The sequence below is a fragment of the Crocuta crocuta genome, unplaced genomic scaffold, assembly GCF_008692635.1.
Source record: "Crocuta crocuta isolate KB4526 unplaced genomic scaffold, BGI_CrCroc_1.0 scaffold462, whole genome shotgun sequence".
NCBI lineage: Eukaryota > Metazoa > Chordata > Mammalia > Carnivora > Hyaenidae > Crocuta > Crocuta crocuta.
Window position 1 is genome coordinate 1,432,756 of NW_027527437.1, and position 24,182 is coordinate 1,456,937.

At 35.3% G+C, this 24,182-nt stretch overlaps 1 protein-coding gene across 5 annotated transcripts in view; it reads right to left on the reverse strand.

Moving 5' to 3' along the window:
• The window catches only part of UCHL5 (ubiquitin C-terminal hydrolase L5), a 41,956-nt gene that overhangs the window by 12,785 nt on the left and 4,989 nt on the right, over positions 1 to 24,182 (reverse strand). For all 5 annotated transcript variants that reach the window (XM_077760024.1, XM_077760018.1, XM_077760012.1 and 2 more), the window contains 6 exons: positions 19,641 to 19,704; positions 18,582 to 18,687; positions 4,635 to 4,760; positions 4,492 to 4,553; positions 4,285 to 4,415; positions 3,459 to 3,522 (listed from right to left, as the gene is read on the reverse strand). In XM_077760024.1, coding sequence (XP_077616150.1) covers positions 3,459 to 3,522; positions 4,285 to 4,415; positions 4,492 to 4,553; positions 4,635 to 4,760; positions 18,582 to 18,687; positions 19,641 to 19,704 — 553 coding nt within the window. The remainder of the gene's footprint in view (positions 1 to 3,458; positions 3,523 to 4,284; positions 4,416 to 4,491; positions 4,554 to 4,634; positions 4,761 to 18,581; positions 18,688 to 19,640; positions 19,705 to 24,182) is intronic.

Consider the following 24,182-nt stretch of genomic DNA (forward strand, 5'->3'; position numbering starts at 1 on the left):
CAATAACCACTCTACCATAGCTAAACACAAAAGAAAGAAATGTGGCCCCAACCCTACCCATCAGCAAAGGCTGATCAGGAAGATAGGACTTTCATCTCTAAGGGCAGTAATGACACCTATGTGCAATGTCTAGAGGAGACAAATGGGAAGCCAAGTGGGAAGTCACTACCATACAGTGGTAAAGAGGCCTCCTCCACTTCAGCGACAGTGAAGCCATGTAGCAAGCAGTAACAAGGCATACCCAGCCAGGGTAGTATCAGTAGATACTCTTTTGGGGGCCAGAACTCCCATCCCTGCCTAGCAGTAACAAGGAACTCTTCCATCTTAGGTGTCAATGGAGGGAGAGTGAGGAACTTGAATTTCTACTCCCACCTGCAGTAATGAGGTAGCACCCCTGATATACCCTCCCTGAACAGTGCCCATATAAACCAGCTTAACAAAAGTTTTATTATACAGAATCCAGAGTCTTATTATATAAAACCCCATACGTCCAGGTTTCAATTTGTAATCATTTGTCACATTAAAAATGATGAAAATCTCAACTTGACTGAAAACACTAATCAAAAAAAAAAAGCTGGACTGGCTATATTACTATGAGATAAACTAAATTTCAAAACAAAGAAAATTACTACAGAGGGACGATATGTAATCATAAAAAGATAAATCCACCAAGAAGAAATGGTGACAAATGTTTATAACTCCAAACAACAAACCTGCAAAATATGTAATGTAAAAGCTGATAAAACTGATAATGCTGATAAAATCCTCGGAGCGTCTGGGTGGCTCAGTCAGTTAAGATCTGACTCTTGATTTTGGCTCAGGTCATGATCTCATGATTGTAAGATCATGGGCACATGATTGTGACACATGTGCCCATGTGTCAGGCTGTGCACTGAGCATGGAGACTGCTTGCAATTTTCTCTAAACAAATATTAAAAAAAAAACTTTTTAAAAAGTAGACAAATCTATAACTGCCCTTACTTGTAAATGGCATGATTATCTATGTAGAAAATGCCAAGGAACTGATAAAAAACTTCTACAGTTGGTGGGTAAAATCAGCAAGGTCAAAGGATACAAGAAAAAGAAAATAATCAATTGTGTTTCTACATATTAACAATGATCAAAGAAATCATATTATTTGTAATCACTCAAAATGTTTGGGTATAAATCTGACCAAAAAACCCAAGAAATGCTTGGGTATAAATCTGACAAAACATGTACAGGACTTGTATGCTGAAAACTACAAAATGCTGAAGAAAGAAATTAGAGAAGATCAAAGTAAATAGAAAGACACACCGTGTTCATAGACAGGAAGATTCATCATAGTAAAGATGCCAGTTCTTCCCAAATGGATATAAATGTGTGACACAATTCCTCTCCAAATCCCAGCAAGATTTTTGTAGATAAGGACAAGATTATACTAAAATTTATATGGGAAGACAGAGGAACTATAATAGCTAAAACAATTTTGAAGAAAAAGAATAAAGTTGGAGGTGTCAGTTTATCTAATTTTGAGGCTTATCGCTAGAGTGATCAACACTGTGTAGTACAGGGGCATGTGGGTGGCTCAGTCAGTTAAGCATCCAAATCTTAATTTTGGCTCAGGCCATGATCTTGCAGTTCATGGGATCAAGTTCCAAGTTGGGCTGTGCACCGACAGGCTCTGCATAGAGCCTGCTTGGGATTCTCTCTCTCCTCCTCTCTCTCCCCTTACCCTAATTATTCTCTCCTACCCCACCCCCCCCATCAAACTAAATAAACACACAAAACAATTAAAAAGAAAAGAAAAAAGACTGTGTAGTACTGGCAGAGAGCAGACAGATAGTAGAACAGAGTAGTAAACCCAGAAATACGCTCATACAAATATACCCAACTGGTTTTTTACAATTCTACCAAATTTCTAGAGGAAGCACAGCCTTTTCAACAAATGGTACTAGAGCAACTGGACATGCATAGCAACAAAATGAACTTAGACTTACTTCACAACGTATACAAAAATTAACTCAAAATAGATCACAGACTTAAATGTAAAATGTTAAAATAAAAACTTTTTAGAAAAAAAGACCAAGAGAAAATCTTTAGGATCTAGGGCTAGACAAAGGATTCTTAGATTTGACAAAAATACAATTCATAGTCAAAAAGATTGATAAATTAGACTTCACTGAGATTAAGAGCTTTCGCTCTGTGACAGACTGTGTTGGGAGAATTAGGGGACAGGCTACATACTGGGAGAGAATATTTGCAGGCAAAGTGTCTAATGAAGGACTAGTACTATCCAAAGTATGTAAAGAACCTCAAGGCTCAACAGTCAAAAAAACCCAAACAATCCAACTACAAAATAGGCAAAAGGCATGGAAAGATTTTCAACATCATTAGTCATTAAAGAAATGCAGATTAAAATCACATCACTAATCACCTACTAGAATGGCTAAAATAAAACATTTTTGACAAAACCAAATGCTACTAAGGATGTAGAGAAATTGGATCACTCATACATTGCTGGTGGGAATGTAAAATGGTACAGCCACTCTGGGAAAGAGTTTGGCAGTTTCTTAAAAAATTAAACATGCATTTATAACTCAGCAATGGCACTCCTGGGCATTGATCCCAGAGAACTGAAAACTTATGTTCACACAAAAATCTGTACAAAGGTTTATTGCAGCTTTATTCATAATAGACAAACACAGAAAACAATCCACATATCCTTCAATGGGTAAATGGACCAAAAAAAAAAAAAAAGGTGTATTCATACCATAACTACCCACCAAGAAAAAAAGACTGAACTACTTTTAACAATCTGGACAAATCTCCAGAAAATTGTGCTGTGTGAAAGAAGCCAGTCCAAAAAGGTTACATATCATATGACTCCAATTATATAACATTCTTTAACTGACCAAAAATTATAAAACTAGGGATTAAGGAGGCAGGAGGAGCGGCAGCAGGGGAAGGCATCAGTTTTAAAAGGGCTTTAAAAGGGCAACAGAGGGAATCCTTGTGGTCATTAAATCATCCTGTATCTTAACTGTATCAAAGTCAATATTCTAGCTGTTGACACTGTACTAGTTTTGCCAGATGTTTGCCAGATGTTGCCACTTGTTGCCACTAGTTTGCCAGATGATTAAGGGTGCATGGGCTCTCTCTGTATTATATTCATAACTGAAAACAAAAAATACAATTATCTCAAAATAAAAGTTTTAATTTAATTTTAAAAAGATACCTAAAAACAAAACTCTACAAAACAGCTATACAAAATACCTAAATGGAGATCTGCATGTTTAACTTTTATAAAGATGAGATATTACGATGCAGAATTTAGGGATTTCTTCCTGAACACATTAATCCAATCAAAAGTAGATGTTCAACAAACACTGCTAAGATAATAATAAAATAAAAGTTGAAAAATTAAGTTTAAAAACCAAAATGCTAAGTTATGTTAGTAAGATTAGCTGAGCATTTACTTTTGTATCCTTTTTTCTATGACTGGCCTCACTGCGCTTATCCAGTCATCTTGATTGCATGCACCTAGAAAGAAATTTGAAAGCAATTAAATCAAATAAAATCAATATAAAATTATTTCAAAAGTTAGTCTAAAATATCTTTTTATAAATACTTTGGCAAATTCAGGATGATAAAAATCCCTTTGGCACAATTATATTAAGCTTCAATTCTTATTTTCTTAGTAATGGTAAGGGTGAAAAACATTAATATAATTTTCATTACCACATTATTGTGTCACTTAGTAAGTGCTGAACAAATGTTCAAAGAAGTCATGAATTAGGAAGTTATCCCATTAAAATTCACAACTTTGTGAAATAAGAAATACTACCTTCATTTTACAGTGATAAAACTGAGAGCAAAGAAAAACCATTATTGCACAAGTTAGTAGCAAAATAACCGACTCCCTACCAGAATAATTGTAAAATAAAAAACTGAAATTCACACATAACGCAAAACCAAGTTGTTTTAATCCTCTTTTTCACCTTAAGTTTTAGCACAGCCACCAGTTGTATAGCAAAACTGGCTGTTCTTTTTGATCTGTCACTTCCCTTCTATTCGATAGGTTCTAAGGAATACAGAATGAGTGACCAGATAGAAACCGACATGTCCTTCCTGTGTAATTTAAGTTCATAAAGTAATGAAAAGCTTAAGACATTTGCGACAGTATACCACCTCATAATCACCTTCCCCTTCAAAATCTAAGCAGGGCTGTGGCTAAAATGAAGGAGAATACCCAATCTTTTTGTCTTGTCAAAGGTGAAATACCAGGAACAGGAACCAGGTTACCTAAATCGATCGGTCCTTCTCTTAATCCATCTAATTCATACAATCTTCCGTTTACAGGAACATAACTGACAAAGTGAAAAGCGTCTTCTTCTTTTGCGGATGTCTTTGCATCAAATTCAAACATTTGCTGTCTACAGTAAAGAAAAAAAATAGTGAGACACAGACAAGCAAAAGAGAAAATGATTATTTATCAAAAAGTCTCTTTACCTGGCAAAACTGTTGTGTACTTGTCGAATCACGTCTGAGTTGCTCAAGGCCAAACCTTTCATCTAAAATAATTTTTAAAGTAGGCTATTAAGAAAAGAACTATCACAAATAGGGCATTTTAGGAATAATAAGATTATACTCACAGCTGCATCAAAACTTTGTGAAAATTCTTTAAACTCTGACAATGTCTCTCCTAAATGGACATCTTGATGGGTACAGTTCAATAACACACTGACGATAGCTTGGGTAGCACAAGCATTATTAATTACCTACAAAATATAAAAGCAAAATATTATAAATTTATTTTTTAAAAAGCAGCTTTTAAATGATGGCAATGCCCTCCAAAATATAAATAAAGCTAATAGTTTTCCAACTTATTTCATATGGTCTTAACGTAAGCATAATAAACATGTTTAACTCGGGGCACCTGGGTGGCTCAGTCAGCTAAGCATCCAGCTTCGGCTCAGGTCAGGCCATGATCTCACAGTTCATGAGTTTAAGCCCCGTGTTGGGCTCTGTGTTGACAGCTCAGAGCCTGAAGCCTGCTTCAGGTTCTGTGTTTCCCTCTCTCTGCCTCTCCCCTGCTCATGCTTGCTCTCTCTCTCTCTCTCTCTCTCAAAAATACTTAAAATCTTTTTTTAAAAATAAACATGTTTAATTCCATTCTAATATATTTTTTAGGAATTAACTGCAATTCTGCAGTTGAGAGTTCTAGGAAACCAAATAAATTAAATAAACTCATAACATCAGTGAAACCAATCCAGGTAGGATAATAAGGCCAATTTTTCCTGATTTAAACACAGCTGATTAAACCAACAGAACTTGTCTTTCACCTCCTATTTACTTCTTCCTAAATTCATTTCTACCTATCCAAATTTAACCCATATTGCAGTACCCAGCACAAGCTCCAACTCACCTATGTGGCTTTAAGAGAAATTATCTGACAACTGCTATTTCTATCCTCCTTTGAATTTCTTAAAAGAATATATATTGTCCACACATTTTTTCATCTCAGTCATATATAGTCTTTAGAGTGCTGTCATCTAGCTGTTAACTATTTAAAAAATTAGTGGACCTTACATTCTAATCAGAGAGAAAAAACATTCCAATAGCACTTTACTATGTGCCAGGTACTTTTCTAAGCACTTCATATGTATTAATTCTTTCCATTCTCTCAACAACCTATGAAGGAGTAATATTATTATCCTCATTTTACATTTGTGGAAGCTAAGACACAAAGAAATTAAGTAACTTGCCCAAAGGGCACAGAGCTAAACAAGAGGCAGATAGTCTTATTCTAGAATTTGTACACTTAGCCACTATTTTAGGCTGGCTCTGTACATATATGTGGTCTCTCTAACAAGATTATAACCTACTATGGACAAAGGCTTCTTCCATATTCCTTATAGCCCCTACACAGTGTTGAGGTTATAGAGCTGGAAAGAACCTTAGATGATTACTGTGAATACCAGCAATATTAACTGTAAAGTTGAACTAAATCTGATATATGATTTTTAAAAATACAACTTAGTCCTATTTCTATATTTATTACTATGTTTTTATTAAATACTATTTTTTAATGTTTATTTATTTTGAGAAAGAGCATGCATGCATGCTCAAAGGAGTGTAAACGGGATGAGAAGGTGCAGAAGAAGAAAGAGAATCCAAGCAAGTCCCACACTCTTCGTAGAGCCTGATGTGGGGCTCAATCTCATGACCGTGAGATCATGACCTGAGCCAAACTCAAGAGTTGGATAGAGTCGGATGCTTAACTGACTGAGCCATCCACGTGCCCCTATAATTAAATGCTATTTTGGAATTGGAGTCTTTCCAAAATGCTAATCCACCTATAATTTTACAAGTTAGTAAACTATATACTGCTTGATTTCAGAAGAAAAACTTTTCAATTATCTTTTCTTTTAAATTCTTATACTCTTATGGGGTGCCTGGGTGGCTCAGTCAGTTAAGCGTCCGACTTCGACTCAGGTCATGATCTCACGGTTCATGGGTTTAAGCCCCATGTTGGGCTCTGTGCTGACAGCTCAGAGTCTATAGCCTGTTTCAGATTCTGTGTCTCCCTCTCTCTCTGACTCTCCCCTGCTCATTCTGTCTCTCTCAGAAATTTAAAAAAAATTTTCTTTTTAAGTATAAAAAAATAATAAATTCTTATATTCCTCTACTTTTCGTGTTGCCAGTGGCTTTTGAGGTCTTGTGAAATCTACCAAGTCTTATATTTTTTCCTCCTGTATGTTTGGAAAAACTCTTTGGTAAGACTGCTTTCTCCACTGGTGAACATTATCTTACACACAGTTCTCAAACAAATATAATGATGCCACCATGGTTCTGTTATTCCTCTCTGATAATATCTTGTACTCAAAACTATCCCATAATTGACAAGTTAGAAAAAAAAGTAACAGGAAATCTAAAATCCAATTAATATTGCTGATTTCTTTCAATATGTATTTTGTTCTGGGGGCGCCTGTGTGGCTTAGTCAGTTAAGCGTCCGACTTTCGCTTGGGCCATGATCTCGTGGTTCGTGGGTTCGAGCCCCGCGTCGGGCTCTGTGCTGACTGCCAGCTCAGAGCCTGGAGCCTATTTCAGAGTCTGTCACTCCCTCTCTCTCTGACCCTCCCCTGCTCACACTGTCTCTCTCTCTCTCCTAGAAATAAAAATATTAAAAAAAATATATGTATTTTGTTCTGAATCACAGTTCTTTCATAAATTGAGATTAAAAAATTTTCATGATTAAAAGAAATTTCATAAAGGTGGTTAACTATAACTTTGTAAGATTCAGTGCCCCCTTATCTTGGACCAAAATTATCTGGGGCAAACTTATCTGGGAGTGGACTGGTAGAAGTGAAGTCAGAAGAAGTTAAAATTTATGTTCATTCGTACATTCTTTCAAATTCACACATTAAAGATATACCATGCATCCAGTGCTAGATGCTGAGGCTCTAAAGAGAGGCTCAAACATTACTATGACCTAAGGACTTGAAATCTGTAATCCATCACTTTAGAAACATTTTTTAAAGAATTAGAAAAAAAAACTCCTTCCAAAAACTCACCAAATTGTATACATTAAACGTGGATTTTTGTATAATCAAATTTCAAGTTTTTTTAAAGGAAAAAAATCCTGCAGTTAATGATATTTCTCTTTCAATGTTAATAATGAGTCACACTGTCCATCATTTATTACAATTTATTCTGTGTGTATATGAAGAATAGTAATCATGGTGTGCATTAAGTATAAAAATACCTTTCCAGGTTTAAAATGAGTTTAGCGCCACCAAGTGGCTATACTACATATAGTACAAAATTGCCAAAAGATAAAGAAAAACTTAAGATGCCATTCAAATATTTACTAAATACCTATAGTGTGCCAGACATTGTGATAAGTGTGGAATGCACAGTGAACAAGACATTTTAGAGAGGTTTTTATTGCCTCATGAAACACACATAAAAATTACTTTATATACATCTATTTGTGATAACTAGTTCATATCAAAAAAACTCATTGCAGCATAAATTATTTATATAGTCCCCAACTTCTTAAATCTTTAAGTTTTAAATCTTTATGCTGAGTATTCTATAAAAACAAACAAAACCATCCAAGAACTTACAAAAAATGAGATAATTGTCATACCTACACTACTAGCCATCATGGCTCTGGCTTATAACACATTTTCAAACACAGAAGTAGAGTTCAACATAAAAGGAGGCTAGAGAAAGAGGTCACAAGTAGGACTCCCCTGGAACCTGAAGAATTTGGTTTGAATTCCTTCGAGAGACCATATATTCTTTAGTTCATCCAGGCTCTTCCACTCCCTATTTCTTACATATGACCCCCATTCACAAATGCATGTTGCCACCCTGATACTGCAGCCATTTGACCTGCAACCCCTGAACCTGAGAATAACTTATTTTCAGAGTTTATACAAAATAATATAGTAGATGCAAAGAGAAATGCTCTTAAAATAGCACATTATAAATTGTCATCAATCTTCAGAGGTATAGCTATAAAATAAATTAATAAATTTTCAATATTTATACTCAAGAAAAAATAAGGTTGAGAATAAACTGTGAGTTAGTTCCTAAAGGGAAGATGACTCTAGAAAAAAGACAAAACAAAAAAAGCATAGAATAAATGTCTTGTCTATGAAGAATTTAGGGAAAAAAATCCATATATGAAAAAGAGATGAGTAGAAAATGAAAATGATGAAGGAAGAAATCATCTTTAACTGAAGTATCAGAGGTGTCTCTATGAATTGAAATTTTATTTTTTTAAATTTTTTTTAGGGGCGCCTGGGTGGCTTAGTCGGTTAAGCGTCCGACTTTCGCNAAATTTTAATAGAGCTTTGAAAGCTTGACAGAACCTAGGGAACAGAGAAGGGAATTCATTCAAGGAAGCACGAAGGGTGTGAGCAAAGAAACAAATTAACACGGCATATTTAAGGGACAGTGAGCATACTCTCTCATATGCTCGTATTAGTTTGTATTAGTATGGCTGTAGTCAGGGCATGAGGTTATTTGTTACCTAGAAAATCACTGACCTTGGGCAATTAGTAGTTTGCCCTAGGAATAAGAGATTTTTAATGGTGAAATAACATAATCAAAATAGATTTTTTTATATGAAAGATTCAGCTTGATGATTTACAGCAAGGACTTAAGATGGCTAAAAAGAGAAACAAGATCTGCTGGACTGCTCCCCTAATACAGATAGGAAACAATATGAGGGGATAGATTAAGGGACTATATAAAACCTCTATTACACAAGTATGCAAGTCAGAATTCTGGGAGTCAGGAAAACAACTAAAAATAAGATTAAAAAGAACAAGGGAATACTAATAACAACCATATTAAACATTTTTGTAAAATTAAGTTAAAATGGAGAAATTTCAAAAGGAAAACAAAATCTTATCAGAACCAAGTTAAGAAGAAATAAGTAGCCTAAATAGTCTTTTAACTATTAAATTGAACCAGTAGTTAAAATATATACCCACAAAGAAAATATCAGGCCCATGTGGCTGTACAGGCTATTTCTATCAAAATTTGAAGAAACAGCCCATCTAAATTTTATACAAATTCTTTTAGACAATGAAAAAAGAGGACATTCCAACTCATGCCACGAAGCCAGCAAACTCCTAATACTAAAATTAATCAAAGCCATTACAAGAAAAGAAAAGGCCCTTTTCATTCATAAATACAAGTGCAAAAATGCTAAACAAATACTACTGAATTAAATCTGACAGTGCATAAAAAGAGAATACATCATGACTAACTGGGTTTATCTCAGATATGGAAGGATGATTTAATATTTTAAAACATCATTAACATAACTGACTGCATTTAACCTATAGAAAAAAATAAACATGATTATTTCACTAAGTACAGAAAAAGCATTTGAAAAAATTTCATAATAAATTAATAACAGAACGTCCTTACCTGAAAAAGAACATTTAAAAAATAAAAATAAAAACCAGAGTAAACATCATCCATAACAAGAAAATGGTGAAAGTATTCTCTTTAAAATCATGATGATTTTACTGGAGGTCTTAGCCATGAAATAAGAAATAAATTAGAGGCATAAGGATTTGAAAGGGGAAATAAAACTGTTATTATGTGATATAGTAATTTAAGATAGAACCCCCTCAAAAGAATCCCAACAAATTATTAGAGATAACAGAAGAGTTTAGCAAGACAACTAAATATAGTATGAAAACATACAAGTGAATTGCCTTTTCATTTCACAAGCATTGAACACCTGGAAAATGTAACTGTAGAGAAGACACTTTATAATTCTAACAGAAATATCAAGGAATTAGAATAAATCTAACAAAAGATGTAAAAGACCTCTACAGAAAAAGTAAAAATGTAACAGGTCAGATAATAAAGATCTAAATAGATACATACTATGTTCATCACTTAATATGAAGATATAAATTCTCCCCAAATTGTTATATATATTCAATGCTATTCCAGTCAAAATTCCAACAGAATGTTTCATACAACTTGATAAGATGACTCTGAAATTTATACGAAGAGCATAGAGCCAAGAATAGAAGGGTATTTCTGAAAAAGAGCAAGGAAGGGAGACATGACCTATTAGATTTCGGACCTTATGAAGAAGTGAAAAGAATTAAGACAGTGATATTGGCAGAGACAGACAAAGTGATCAGTGAAATAGAGTACAGTCCAGAAAACACACACACACATACATACACATACATACACACACACACACACACACACACACGTATGGAACTGATATACAAGAGAGGTGGCATGTCAGATTAATAGGGAAAACAATGGATGTTTAATAAATTGAGGATAGAAAAAAATGATGATCCATATGGAAAATATAAAATTGAACTCCTACTTCACATGATATACCAAAACCCTGGTGAATTCCTGGTGAATTATGGGCATAGATGTCAAAAATTTAAATTTAAATACACAGGTAAATATCTTATAACCTCAGATCGATAATGTCTTAAACAAGGTACAAAAAGCACTGGCTCTAAAATAGAAAACTCTATTCACCGAAAGAAAAATTCTATTCACCTGGAAAAAATAAAACAATAAGATGCCAACTTAAAGAAGTAATATCGGGGCGCCTGGGTGGCTTAGTCGGTTAAGCGTCCGACTTTCGCTTAGGTCATGATCTCGCGGTTCTTGGGTTTGAGCCCCGCGTCGGGCTCTGTGCTGACTGCCAGCTCAGAGCCTGGAGCCTGTTTCAGTCTGTGACTCCCTCTCTTTCTGACCCTCCCCTGCTCACGCTGTCTCTCTCTCTCTCTCCTAGAAATAAAAAACATTAAAAAAAAAAAGTAATATCAAGAATACATAAACAACTCATACAAATCAAAAAGAAAAGCACAACTAACCCCATAGAAAACTAAAATTAACTTCCAATGTAAATTTCACAAAAGAAACACTTAAGGACACTAAGGATATGAAGACCCTCTCAACATGATTAGTGACCAGGGATATAAACCAAGACCGTAATCAAGTACCATTTTAGAACAAGATGGCTGGCAAAAATTAAAAAGGCGTGACAACACCACACGTTGGAGTATGTGGCTACATAGTAATTCAGATATGGCTAGTGGAAGTGTCATTGGAACTTTGATACATTTATATATCAGATCAAGTAGTCAACTCTATTTCTAGGTATATAAAAGAGAAATTTGCACATTTACAACAGGAGACATGTACAAAAATGTTTACAGCCACACAACTGACAGTAACTCAAATGTAAAACTCAAATGCCCATCTAGGAAGAGAAAGTAAATAGACCCACCATTTTCATGTAATTGATATTATACAATATGCAAAATAAAGGAACCACTATGATTAACAACTTATAGGAGAAACTTAATGATAGAATATTAAGTCAAAAGAGTAAGCCCCCCAAAATTACACAGAAGATGTGAGAGATGAAATGAAATGAATCACTTCTGTCAGAGGGTTTTAAAATGGAGCCAGGAGGCCATCAAGGAAATGGGCCTTAGGTATCCTCACAGGATAAAATCAGGAAATTTTGAATTGGGCCAAAGGGCATAAATTTCAAGGACTCTGCCCAAATACCTGCAACTTGCTACAGTTAAGACTTTGCTTGGTAATGGTCTTAGCAACCAATTATATTCAGCCAAGATTGATTTTCTGTGAGCCGATACCAATCAAAATTCTTTGTAAACAACACAACATTACTTTTGTTTTTTAAAACCCTTGACTTTCCTTCCTTAGGAGACACGATTTGGGTTGCTACCCAAATCTGTTCTCCCTGAATTACAAGTGAGACTCCAAATAAATGCTTTTATTTCAGTACTGTCTCTTTTCTCATTTGGTATGATATTTTTTATCTATTAAAATTTTTATATACACACACCCTTTTTAGTATTACAAAAAATACATAAAAGGGAAAGCAAAGAAATGATATACCAAATTCAACATGAGGATTACACTGGATGGAGGGAGGGAGGATGAAAGTTATGTTGAACAATGAGTGAGAGAGAAAGAAATAATTAGATGAAATTTATTTGGGTAGTGAGCTCTTTGGTGCTCACTACCTGACTTACAATAACCAAATAAAAAACAGGAGTCATGAGTGTGTGTCATCAATCAAGCATTATCATAATCCCCTTCCATGTACCTGATGATCAAATTTTTTTAGGAAAAAAGAAAAACAGGCATCATCATTGATTGCTATGTCTTCCTCCTTCATCTCCATATCCAACCCATTACACATTAAGGGAGCTACTTTATCCACTATTATTCAGTCTGTTCACATCCATCTCTACAACCAGTCTTACCTACTCTTGCATGTACTTCTACAAAAGTCTCCTGATAACTAGTCTTAAATTCTATACTACTACCTCCTCCTTATATGCATTCTCCACACTATAGCTAAAGAGATCTCTTCTAAATGATAACCTGATCATGTCACACTTTTTTAAACACTTTAATAACCTTATTTTACTCTTAGGTTACAGACAAAAGTCTCAATCATGGTTTAAAATACCCTACCAGCATGTGGCAGAAGACTGATAGTTATTCTCTAACAACCATCTTTTCCTTCTTCCATATGCATAAAGTACCCAATTTTTATCTGGGTCCATGGCCACCTAGAATGAAGACAACTTTCCCACTCTCTTCTGCTCCTAAGTACAGCAATGTGACTAAGTTCTGGCCAGGGAAGTAAGCATGTGACATAGGCAAATTCTATAAAATGTCCATTAAAGGAGAAATGTGCTGTCCCCTTCCTGCTGTCTGGAATATGGAATTGAGGTAGAATGGTGATAGCCCCAATAACCATCTTGGGCCACAAAGTAATCTTTGGAATAGAATCCACACACAAAGGAACAACAAAAAATGAGCCTGTAATCTTGGCAGTTCTTGGAAGTGAAAAATTTCTATTTCCTATAAGCCACTGTTTCTCTACACCTAACTACCAAATTCTGATTAACATATGCCCTGCTCAGCTCCATATCACACGCCATCTCCCCCAAGCTATCTATACACCAGTTATACTGACCTCCTTCTAGTACATTTTACTAGTATTACTTCCTTTTGCTATAAAAGCTGTTATTAATCTAGGATAATCCTCAACCTCTTTCTGCCAGTTAATACCTACTTGACCTTTAGACTTCAGCTGAATTGTCACTTATGCAGAGCTTTCTCAGATCTCCTTGAAAAGGTCAAGTCCCATTGTTTATTATATATATACATAATAAAAAATTTAATCTTGCCCAAAGAGAGGCCTTGCTTTTGCCTGTGGCTCCTGAGAGGTATACTTAGTTCTTGAGAAGCCAGACCCCATAAGAACATCTTTGTTTACCCAAGGGATTTGGTCCACAAAGGTAGTCTAACACTGTGACTCAGAGTGGAATTTGGGGTCAACAGTATCAGCTCAACCTTCAGGGCGACAGGAGACTGAGGTCAGCCACGTAGGTGGTCAGCCAGGTCTATGTGACTGAGGCCAAATAAAAACTCTAGATACCAAGAATTGGTTGAGATTCCCTGGATGACTATACTCTGTACATATTGTCACATATCATTGCCAGGAAAGTTAGTGCCATCTGTGACTCTACTGGGAAAAGACAACTGGAAGCTCTTAGCCAGGGACTTCCCCAGATTCTGCCCCATTTATCTCCTCCCTTGGCTAAATTTAACCTGTATTTTTTACTATGATAAACCATAACATATTTCAATAAGGTCCATGCGTTTTTCTAGCAAATTACAGAAACTGAGGGTGGTGTTGAGGTCTCCCTAACTAAACTTGCAATTGTCAGAAGTGAAGGTGGTTTCGGGACTCTGAACTCTGTAGCTGGTATTGGGCGTGGGCGTAGTCTCACAGATTGTTCTCAAATTTTGCAATATGATATGGTCCTCATTTCACTCCAGGAAGCACTTATCACCACCATAATTTTGCATTTCATTGATTAAAACCAATCTCTTCCACTAAACTCTAAGCATTTTGTGGGCAGGGATTATCATTCTCCAAGCACCTAGCACAGTATCTGGTACACTGCAGGCAGTCATCCTTTCCTGAAACACTGAATAGATGGGGGTCAGACAAACCCAGTACCACTGCAGCACAATCTTTGCCATTAAATCAGCGAAATGGTAACAAGACAATGATGTTCTGCAGAGAAGTATTACCAAAATGTCATTCCTGGATCCTTAAATACAATTATAATTACTAGTAATTGTAATTACTAGATTCTTTCCTCAGTGAACAACATATACGCAAACCTATAATTAGAACATATGAATGCTTAGCTTAAGACAGCCAGTATTAGTATTACCTTTCTAAATTTATGCAATTCCATCCATAAATACAAAAATATGCATTTAGTTATGTATGACCTTATCATAAATAAATATAATTTTATTTAAATTTTCTAAATTTCTGAAAATAGGAGACTCCTGGATAAAATCATTATTAGCTCTTGAAGCCTAGAATTAAGGATTATATTATCTATGTAATATAGAGTTTCTGGCACTGGGACGCCTAGGTGGCTCAGTCGGTTAGGCGCCCGACTTCAGCTCAGGTCATGGTCTCACGATTTGTGGGTTCAAGCCCCGTGTCGGGCTCTGTGCTGACAGCTCAGAGCCTGCAGCCTGCAGCCTGCTTCAGATTCTGTGTCTCCCTCTCTCTGACCCTCCCCTGCTCGCACTCTGTCTGTCTCTCTCAAAAATAAATACTTAAAAAAATAAATAAATAAAGTTTCTGGCATAGACTCATAGAAGGCATACACTAAAAAGACCAGAAGATATTACTGGGGAATTACTGATATGTCAGCTCAATAATAACTGTTGACATAATATACCACAAAAAACAGCCAGTGTTATTAGAAAATCACTAATCCTACACATTAATAAACATGGCAAGAATAATATAATAAAAATAAAACATTAAATTATAGTTAAGACAGAAATACAGAACTAGAAAAATATCAAGGAACTAACTCCAGAAATTATGAATTGAAACTTCAGTAGGTTTTTTTTTCTTTATAGAGTATTTTCTTTTACCTTAAAGACACCTAGACCTCTATAAATCAAACATCATTAATGTCTTACTGTTAGTGAATACTATTGTTAATTTTAATATTCTTAGAGATGAAGATCAGTCTACATTTAATAGATATCTACTATGTGCCAGGAACTGTACATAAAAATAAAATCCCAGACTCCTAGGTTCACAATTTAGTATGGAAGAAATTAAACACACACATACATACAAATTTAGAAGAATATAAATCATTTTCAATGGCTATCTCTGAAGCAGGGATTATAAAAGGGACTTTTATTTTCTATATCATATTTTATAATGCTTCAATTTTATAAAATGAGTGCATAGGTTTATATACCTTAAAAAATAAAAACTATCTTTAAAAGGAGAAAAGGGGCACCTGGGTGGCTCAGTCGGTTGAGCATCCAACTTTAGCTCAGGTCATGATCTCCCGATTCGTGGGTTCGAGCCCCGCGTGGGGCTCTGTGCTGACAGCTACCTCGGAGCCTGGAGCCTGCTTCAGATTCTGTGTCTCCTTCTCTCTCTGACCCTCCCCTGCTCATGCTTTTTCTCTCTCAGAAATAAATTTAAAAACATTAAAAAAATTTAAAAATTTAACAAATAAAGCACGTATCTGCTACCCAATAAGAATGGTAAATGTTGGCTACTGTTGGTATTATCATCATTATAACTCTTATTATGAAGAGACACACCTTGTCTTATTGATCATTCTATATACCCCTATACTTAAAACAATGCCTAGCACAAAGTGGGTGCTCAAAAATCACTTGTTGATTAAATGAATGAGTGAAACCGTTAAAACTGGTTGGTAGAAATGGATGTGCAGTTACAAAGAAATTCACTTTTATCACTATGTATTTCTGTAGTTCTGCTATCAGAAAAAAAAAACACAATAATGTTTTCTTAACTTTAAAGTAAAAGCAGGACAGTGTTAACTTCTCTAATAACACTCAATTTTAAAAAGGTGGGGAGAAATGGAAAGAAGTAGTAAAAGAAAAAGGGAAAACAAGTTACTAAGTGGAATAGCAAAGCCTTGATCTAAAATAGTAATGAGAATTAGCACTTTTATTTTTTGAACTTTCTAAAGGTTAAACAGATTATCCTAATCAATCTTTTGAGTCTCAGAAATAAGTGCAATTTTCAAACAAATGTAATTATATTTAGCTTAGTTTTAAATATCAAACCTCTCTGATTCAATCTCTTTTTCAGCTTTTCCAAACAATGGACCGGATATATGGCGGCACCTAATAATATTAATGCTTCACTGAATGTACTGGAACAGCAGTTGTCAAGTGTGGTCTGTGGACTCCTGGGAATTCCTAAGACCCTTCTCAAGATGTTCATGAGCTCAAAATCATTTCTATCATAACTCAAAGACAGTCCTTGCCTACTTCCCTGCTTTCACATTTGTACTGATAGTAAAATAGCAATCAATGATACATATATATAGATAATATTGCTGGTATTTTAGCACCAGTCTAGGCAGTGGCATTAAACTGTTTCACTGAGACACACAGTTAAAGAAAAAAAAAAAAAAAAGCAAGTTTTACGGAAGACAGTTTTCAATGAAGCAGTAAAAGTTATTTTTATTAAATTCTGACCTTGGAGTATAAGTCTTTAATATTCTATCAAATGAAATTGGTAGCACAAATAAAGCAGTTTCTGCTGCAAACCAAAACATGCTAATCATTTCAAGGAAGGGCAGCAGTACGATTGTTTGAGTTGTGAGTTAAGTTGGCTGCTTATTTCTTAGAACATCATTTTCACTTGAGAGCACAAATAGCAGACAAACACAGTTTTTCAGACAAGGCATGTGGCAGATATTTTTCTTGGAATTAAGTAAAATGAGTCTGTTACTTCAAGTAAAATACCTGACAGTATTTACTGTTTTGATAAAATTTTAACTGACAAGTGAAAACTAGAATTTGGTACGACTTAAATCCTCCATTGTGAGTTTAAAAGTTTCCAGATGCTTAATAACTTTTCTGATTCTACAGATGGCTATATTAACACATGTGACTTGTTGATAATGTATGCAAACAAATGTGGGAACATTTAGAAGGTCTGTAGAAGTTGGTGAATATTCAAAATGACCAATGCACAATGTTATTGAATGCTGAATGAGTAAAAGATCCTTTTGCAGAGCAAGGTAAACCAAAAAATTTTAATATAACAAAGAACAAAGTTCACTGATACTGTTTTAGATTACACATTTAAGAAAAAAACATTTTGGGGCACCTAGGTGGCTTAGTTGGTTAAGCAACCAACTTCTGCTCAGGTCATGATTTCACAGTTTGTGGGTTCGAGCCCCACGTCATGCTCTGTATTGACAGCTCAGAGCCTGAAGCCTGTTTCAGATTCTGTATCTTCCTCTCTCTCTGCCCCTCCCCTGCTCATGCTCTGTCTCTCTCTCTCTCCCCCAAATAAATCAAAACATTAAAAAATTTTTAAAAAGGAAGAAACACTTTTAGTTTTGATATAGTATCAAAGAACAGAATTCTCTGAAAAAGATTATTAAAATACTCCTCCCTTTCCAACTACACATATGTATGAGACTGAATTTTCTTGATATACTTCAACCAAAAACAACAAAACAAAAGTACTGCAAACAGGAGTATAAAGAAGCAGATAGGAGAATCCAGCTATGTACTATTAAGCCAGACACTGGATTTGCAAAATCAATACTTACAATATTAGATTGTAAAACAATATAAAATGTAGACGTAAAACTTCTTACTAATTTATTTTGGTAAATGTGTTTATATTCCATTACAAAGTGTGTTATTTATGTTAACATGTAATGCATTTGTCATCTTTTAAATCAACTAATAAGTAACACTCAAATGCCTCAGCCTTAATATCTAATATAATAAATACTGATAAATATAATCCATATAAACAGAGAAGCTCTTGGAGACCTCAATAATTTTTAAGAATGTAAAGGGATCCTACGACAAAAAAGTTTGAGGACTACTACACCAAAGACACCAAAGTGAAATAGAGTTTTGTTTATGAAAAGGACTGCTCTCAAGACTTCAGAGCATCCAAGGACCTTACCTGCTTGGCAAAAAATATCGTGTCCAGTCTGGAGTCTTGAACTACAGAGCCTGCTGGTTCTTCTCCTGGCTGCCACTTGAAAAGAAAAATTAATCCATGAACTGGCCTACAAAAGAAGACACAAATTAGCGACACCAAACCTTGCTTGTTTCTTAACACACGGTCAATATAATACATTTCAGTCAGTTACTTAACAGACATTGCGAATGAAGTTTGAGAAAATTTTTTAAAGATTTCTATTCCTATTCATTGCACTAAAGTGTTGCCTAAGACAATGCTAATAAGCCTTTAAATTACATCAGGTAAAACAGAATTATAATGAAAGGTTTATTCTCAAATCTGGATTAATCACTTCTACTTTGTATCACCTCACTTAAAAACTGAAAATAAGAACATAGTAAAACTAAAAGAAGCAGTTAACCCTATACTGAATTCCAGTATATATGAATAAACCCTACTCCTTGTCACATTCCAAGAATCCAAGAACTCTCCCTCCAAAGAAAATTCCTCTAGCCCTCGATTTGCAAAAAAGGGTCCATTCTTGTGGGCACAACATTGGAGGGAAGAAGAGGTTCAGAGAGGTGATTCCAGTCAGAAGCATGAGGGAAAGGAACGAACTTCCTAGCATCTACATTTGGAATCTGAACTGTAATCTCACCAAGAAGCAATGTGATAATGTATAGGCAAGTTCTGAATTACTATTAACATATGTTATGTACTAAATATGCTTTTGTAGACTAAGCTAATATTCATGTATTCATGTTTTTAATGTGAAAACATGTTCTATCTTCTAGTCCCATTAATCTATAAGTGAATATTGTAATAAATTAACCAACCATCCTGACATGGAATTACAGAGACTTCATTTTTAATCTTTTGCAAGTTACTTATATGAGTCTCAGGTCTTGATTATAGTATGAGTATAATAATATCTATCTCACAAGACTGAAAAAGACTTAAGGAGAGGACATATTCAGCCTACTCTAATCCAAGTAAAATAGACAACAATCTGCTTACAGTACAGACAACTTTTTTTAAGACAACTAAGATTATACTTACTTTAATTTTTCAAAATTCTCAGGCTCTAGACTCCATATTTCTTCTACTTGGGCTCCTCGGCAACCTGAAATAAGAAACCATTTCTTCAGAAAACAAAATAACTCATTTTTTTCATCACCATTAAATAAAATACTAACTGAAAGGAATGCACATTTAGGGGCAATGAGACATGACAAATTAAAATGGTAAAACTGATAAAGCTCACAGCCAAATTCTTTTAATTCCTTTACTACTTCCTAATTATAATGGAAGTATATTACTTTTACAATTGAAAGATGTTTCATGAGTTTATTTTCACTGAAATACCACCCCAACTTCCCAGTCCCTCTCAATCTCTGTCTCTTTTACAACCCACTCTTTCTACTCAGTTGCTGTTTTCCCCACTCTGACCCTGGCTCTCTTCTTCTTTTACTGTACACTTTTTTTTAAGTGGTGATAAAGAACTACCACTTACCAGTAACTTTCATATCACATATTTAATTCTGACCCTTTTCCTAAATTCCAATTCTTTATAGTCTTTTTAATTTATTTAATTTTATTTTCAACTACCTCAGAGTCCTCCAAACATACCCTTCCTTAGGACAGTGGTTCCCATTCAGGTGACCTTTTTTTGTCCCTTGCCTCCCTAGGAAAGATTTTACAATGTCTGGAGACATTTTACCATCACAATCATCACCTGTGGGAAGGGCTTGCATCTAGTGGACAGAGGACAGAAATGCTAAACATCCTATACTGCACAGGACAGCTGAAACAGCAAAGAATTATCTGGCCCAAAAGTCAACACTGCCAAGACTGAGAAACCTGCCCTAGTAGTACGGATGATAGTAACAACATACTGGTTAAGAGGTTGGCCTCAAAAATGCCATGGTTTACATCCTGGCTCCTCCATTTACTAGCGATACAACCAACCTCTCTGTTCCTCATATTCACGGAACTGTTGTGAGGAATAAATGAGATAATTTCGTATGCATGAGATACATTTAATACAGTGCCTGGCACACTCTAAGAGTTTACTAAATATTAGCTAGTATTATCAAAATACAAAAAAAAAAAAAAAAAACCCAGCCATATTTACCAGTGGCTTCTTTGTGTAAAGTACTTTAAATGCATTTTCTCTAATCACTGCAAGGCAAATATACAGAAGAGGTTTAGGGATGTTAAGTGGCTTGCCTAAATTCACTACAGCTAGTATATGCCAAAAAAAACAAAAAAACAAAAAAAAAACAAAAAAAAACAACTAATTAAAATCCACATCTGGTTCCAAAGTCTGGACAGTTTTTAATATTCCAGATTACCATTAAGTAAAAGCTAGAGAATCCTTTGGCCTATCTAGAAAAAAAAAAAAAAAAAAGAAGTTAAAAAAAAGTTGATTCAATCAACAATATGACCTTGGGCATTCAAACCATCTCAGGACTCAATTTGCTGTATTCAGCAAGTATCTATTAAGAACTCATTCTTCTATTAAAGATATATATGCAAGGAGAGTTACGAGGCTGTAGTAGAAAACATGTTCATAGACATTAAAAATGTAAACCTATATTTATGAGCACTGAAAAGGGCACAAAAATGACACTAATGCCATTGTTAACACTAGTTACTGCTCTTGGAAATCAATTATAAAAAGGCCAAACATTAAAACATTGTACATATCATACTAAAACAACAAAAGTCCACTGAATAAAAGTGTCCCCAAATCTTTGGCACAGGTAGAATTTCAAGTGGTGACACCTGTTTAAACAACTTTAAGCTAAACAAACTCACAGACAGTTCTTTGTATACAGAAAACATAGCACTCAACTCTTAATATCTATCTCCTTATATACATTCAGTATCTAATAATTCCCTTATGTACATTCAATTTCAAATAATGCATGGTATAGGAAAGAGAAGCAATGATTCAAGAGGCCTGGATTCCAATCCCAGCACTGCCTTAAAGTTCTTAAACTTGAGCAAGAACATAATGTCCTTGAGCCTCACTTTCCTCATCTATAAAACAAGAATACTTCCTGCTTCATCCAATCCACATAATTCTTGTGAGGTATACATTATCAAACACTAAATACAAAGAATCTCTTAATGCAGACTCCCTAACATATATTAAGTAAAAAGCTAGGGGTGGGGAGAAGGCTTTAAAAAGTTAACGAAATGCTGGGTATTTTACAGATAACTTTTATGTGCCAAGCATGATACTACATCCTGGCATGGACAGAAAATAATAAACAACAGTCGCAATACTCAAGAACTTCACAACTAAGGGGAGCCTGGCAGGCTCAGTCAGTAGAGCATGTGACTCTTGATCTCAGGGTCTTGAGTTCCAGCTCCACATATGTTTTCTACTACACATTTTATTTGCTTCAAAATAAACAAAACAAAACTTCAAAACTAGTACAAAACAAGTATATACAACTCAAAGTGCAGCATGCATAATATGCCTATGAGAAGTCCACCAGAGAGCATTCTGGAAGTTATGAAGTAGGAGAGATCATTACTCTCCTTGCTGATCAGAGAAACTTTCACAGATAGTTGAACTGGGTCTTAAATAGGATGACCACAGAATTTGTCATCCAAGTCAGGTCACTGCTCCAAAATGAAAGGAAGTACTAAAATTAAAATGTCTGAAATATTTATGTATTGCCTAACACATTTGTATTATGATACTGGTGGCTCCATAAAATAGTTCTACTCAAAAACTAATTTCAAAAATAATTTTCTTAAAAATATACCTGGAGCTTTTCTCCTCAAGAAAAATAACCCTGGTAGGACCCTCCTAACTGTTGCTAGTGCTTTAAATTTAAATATAATGTTATCTTCCAATCGTTTTGACAACTCCTTATTCCCCTAACCTCACCAAGTCTATGAGAAGTAAAAACATGGCCCTCAGCTCTATACCGCCTACAAAAAATAGTCCCACGTATCTTCCCTAACTACGTCATTCCATGGTAGGAACAAATGTCATTTAGTTAGTGATGTCACCAAGTAGGAAAAACTGCATTGTGGGCAATCACCCCAAAAACAAGGACTAGCCTCAACTATTTGGGAACCCCAAACTGGAGAGCTGTTAATCTGTATCCCTAATGAGAAGGTTCCATTTTGGAGTCCTAAACAATTATAAGCAATACATATTTCTAAGGATACTAAGTGCACTCTCATTTGTATACTTTGACTATTTGTATGAAAGCCAAGCATTAACGTGCCCCTCTCCCCCAAACAAGGAAACATGTACCTCAGGAGAACTCTTAACAGACCTCCATGTCAAGGAAACACTATGTTGCTCCCTCAACGTCATTCAGATTTGTCTCAACTCCTGGATTCTGCAAGACTTCCTCCTGGCAAGCCCAGGAGGAATCTGAAATTACTAACATATTCTGCTATACCTGAGTTAAGACCTTGAGCCAAGTTGAAAGGTCAAAACAAAAACTTAAGGAGAAAGCCACCTGCTTTCTAATGTGAACACTACAAGAAATAAATTAAACAGATGTGGTCCCAGCTCTGTGTGTCAGGTCAGATTAATCAGAGAAGCTGAAGGCATGGCATGTTTGGTGTAGAAAGAAGAATGGATTTCCTTGGGAGACAACTCTCAAATAGTTTCTCCTGTTTCTGCTCGTCTTCTGGGAGGAGTTCGGGGCTATCTTTTCAAGGATGTTATTTTAATAAACAGACTTGAAATATAGAGATAATATCTCCCTCTGATGGAGAGACAAGACTTACTTGCTGTCCATAGTATCTTCCTAAAGCCAAAGGCTGAGTTCGTTTGCTAGCAACCTTTGATAGAATTGGGAGTTCCCTAAGCTCAGGGTTCCTTAGCTACGACAGAGACCCATGTGTGCAACAACTACCTGGACGCCCATGGACTTGTAGGACAAGGGGACCAACGCAAGTGTGAATCTTCTGCTGCCTACAGTGCCAACGCTAATACAGTCCTTTATCTCTTGATCAATATATCAATAATACAATCCTTTATAATATAAACAGGGTAACTTGTTAGCATGCAAACAGGGTAAAGTATAATAGGACATATTTCTTAACATATGCTGGGTTTTATCAAATGCTTTTTGTGTCTATTGAGATAATCATATAGTTTTTTGTTGTTTTTGTTTTTGAGTATTAATCTGGTGAATCACATTGAATCCCAAATATTAAACCAACAATGAATTCCTAGGATAAACTCCACTCAGTCATGACATATTGTCCATTTAAAAGATTATTAGATTTGATTTACTAAAATTCTGTTTAGAATTTTTGCATTTGTGGAGCACCTGAGTGGCTCAGTCAGTTAAGTGTCTGACTTCAGCTCAGGTCATGAACTCATGGCTCATGGGTTTGCCCCACATTGGGTTCTGTGCTGACAGCTCAGAGCAAGGAGCCTGCTCCAATTCGGTTTCCCTCTCCCTCTTCCTCTCCCCTGCTCATGCTGTCTCCTTCTCTCTCTCTCTCTCTCTCTCTCTCTCTCTCAAAATAAACATTAAAAAGGGGCGCCTGGGTGGCTTAGTCAGTTAAGCGTCCGACTTTCGCTTAGGTCATGATCTCGCGGTTCGTGGGCTC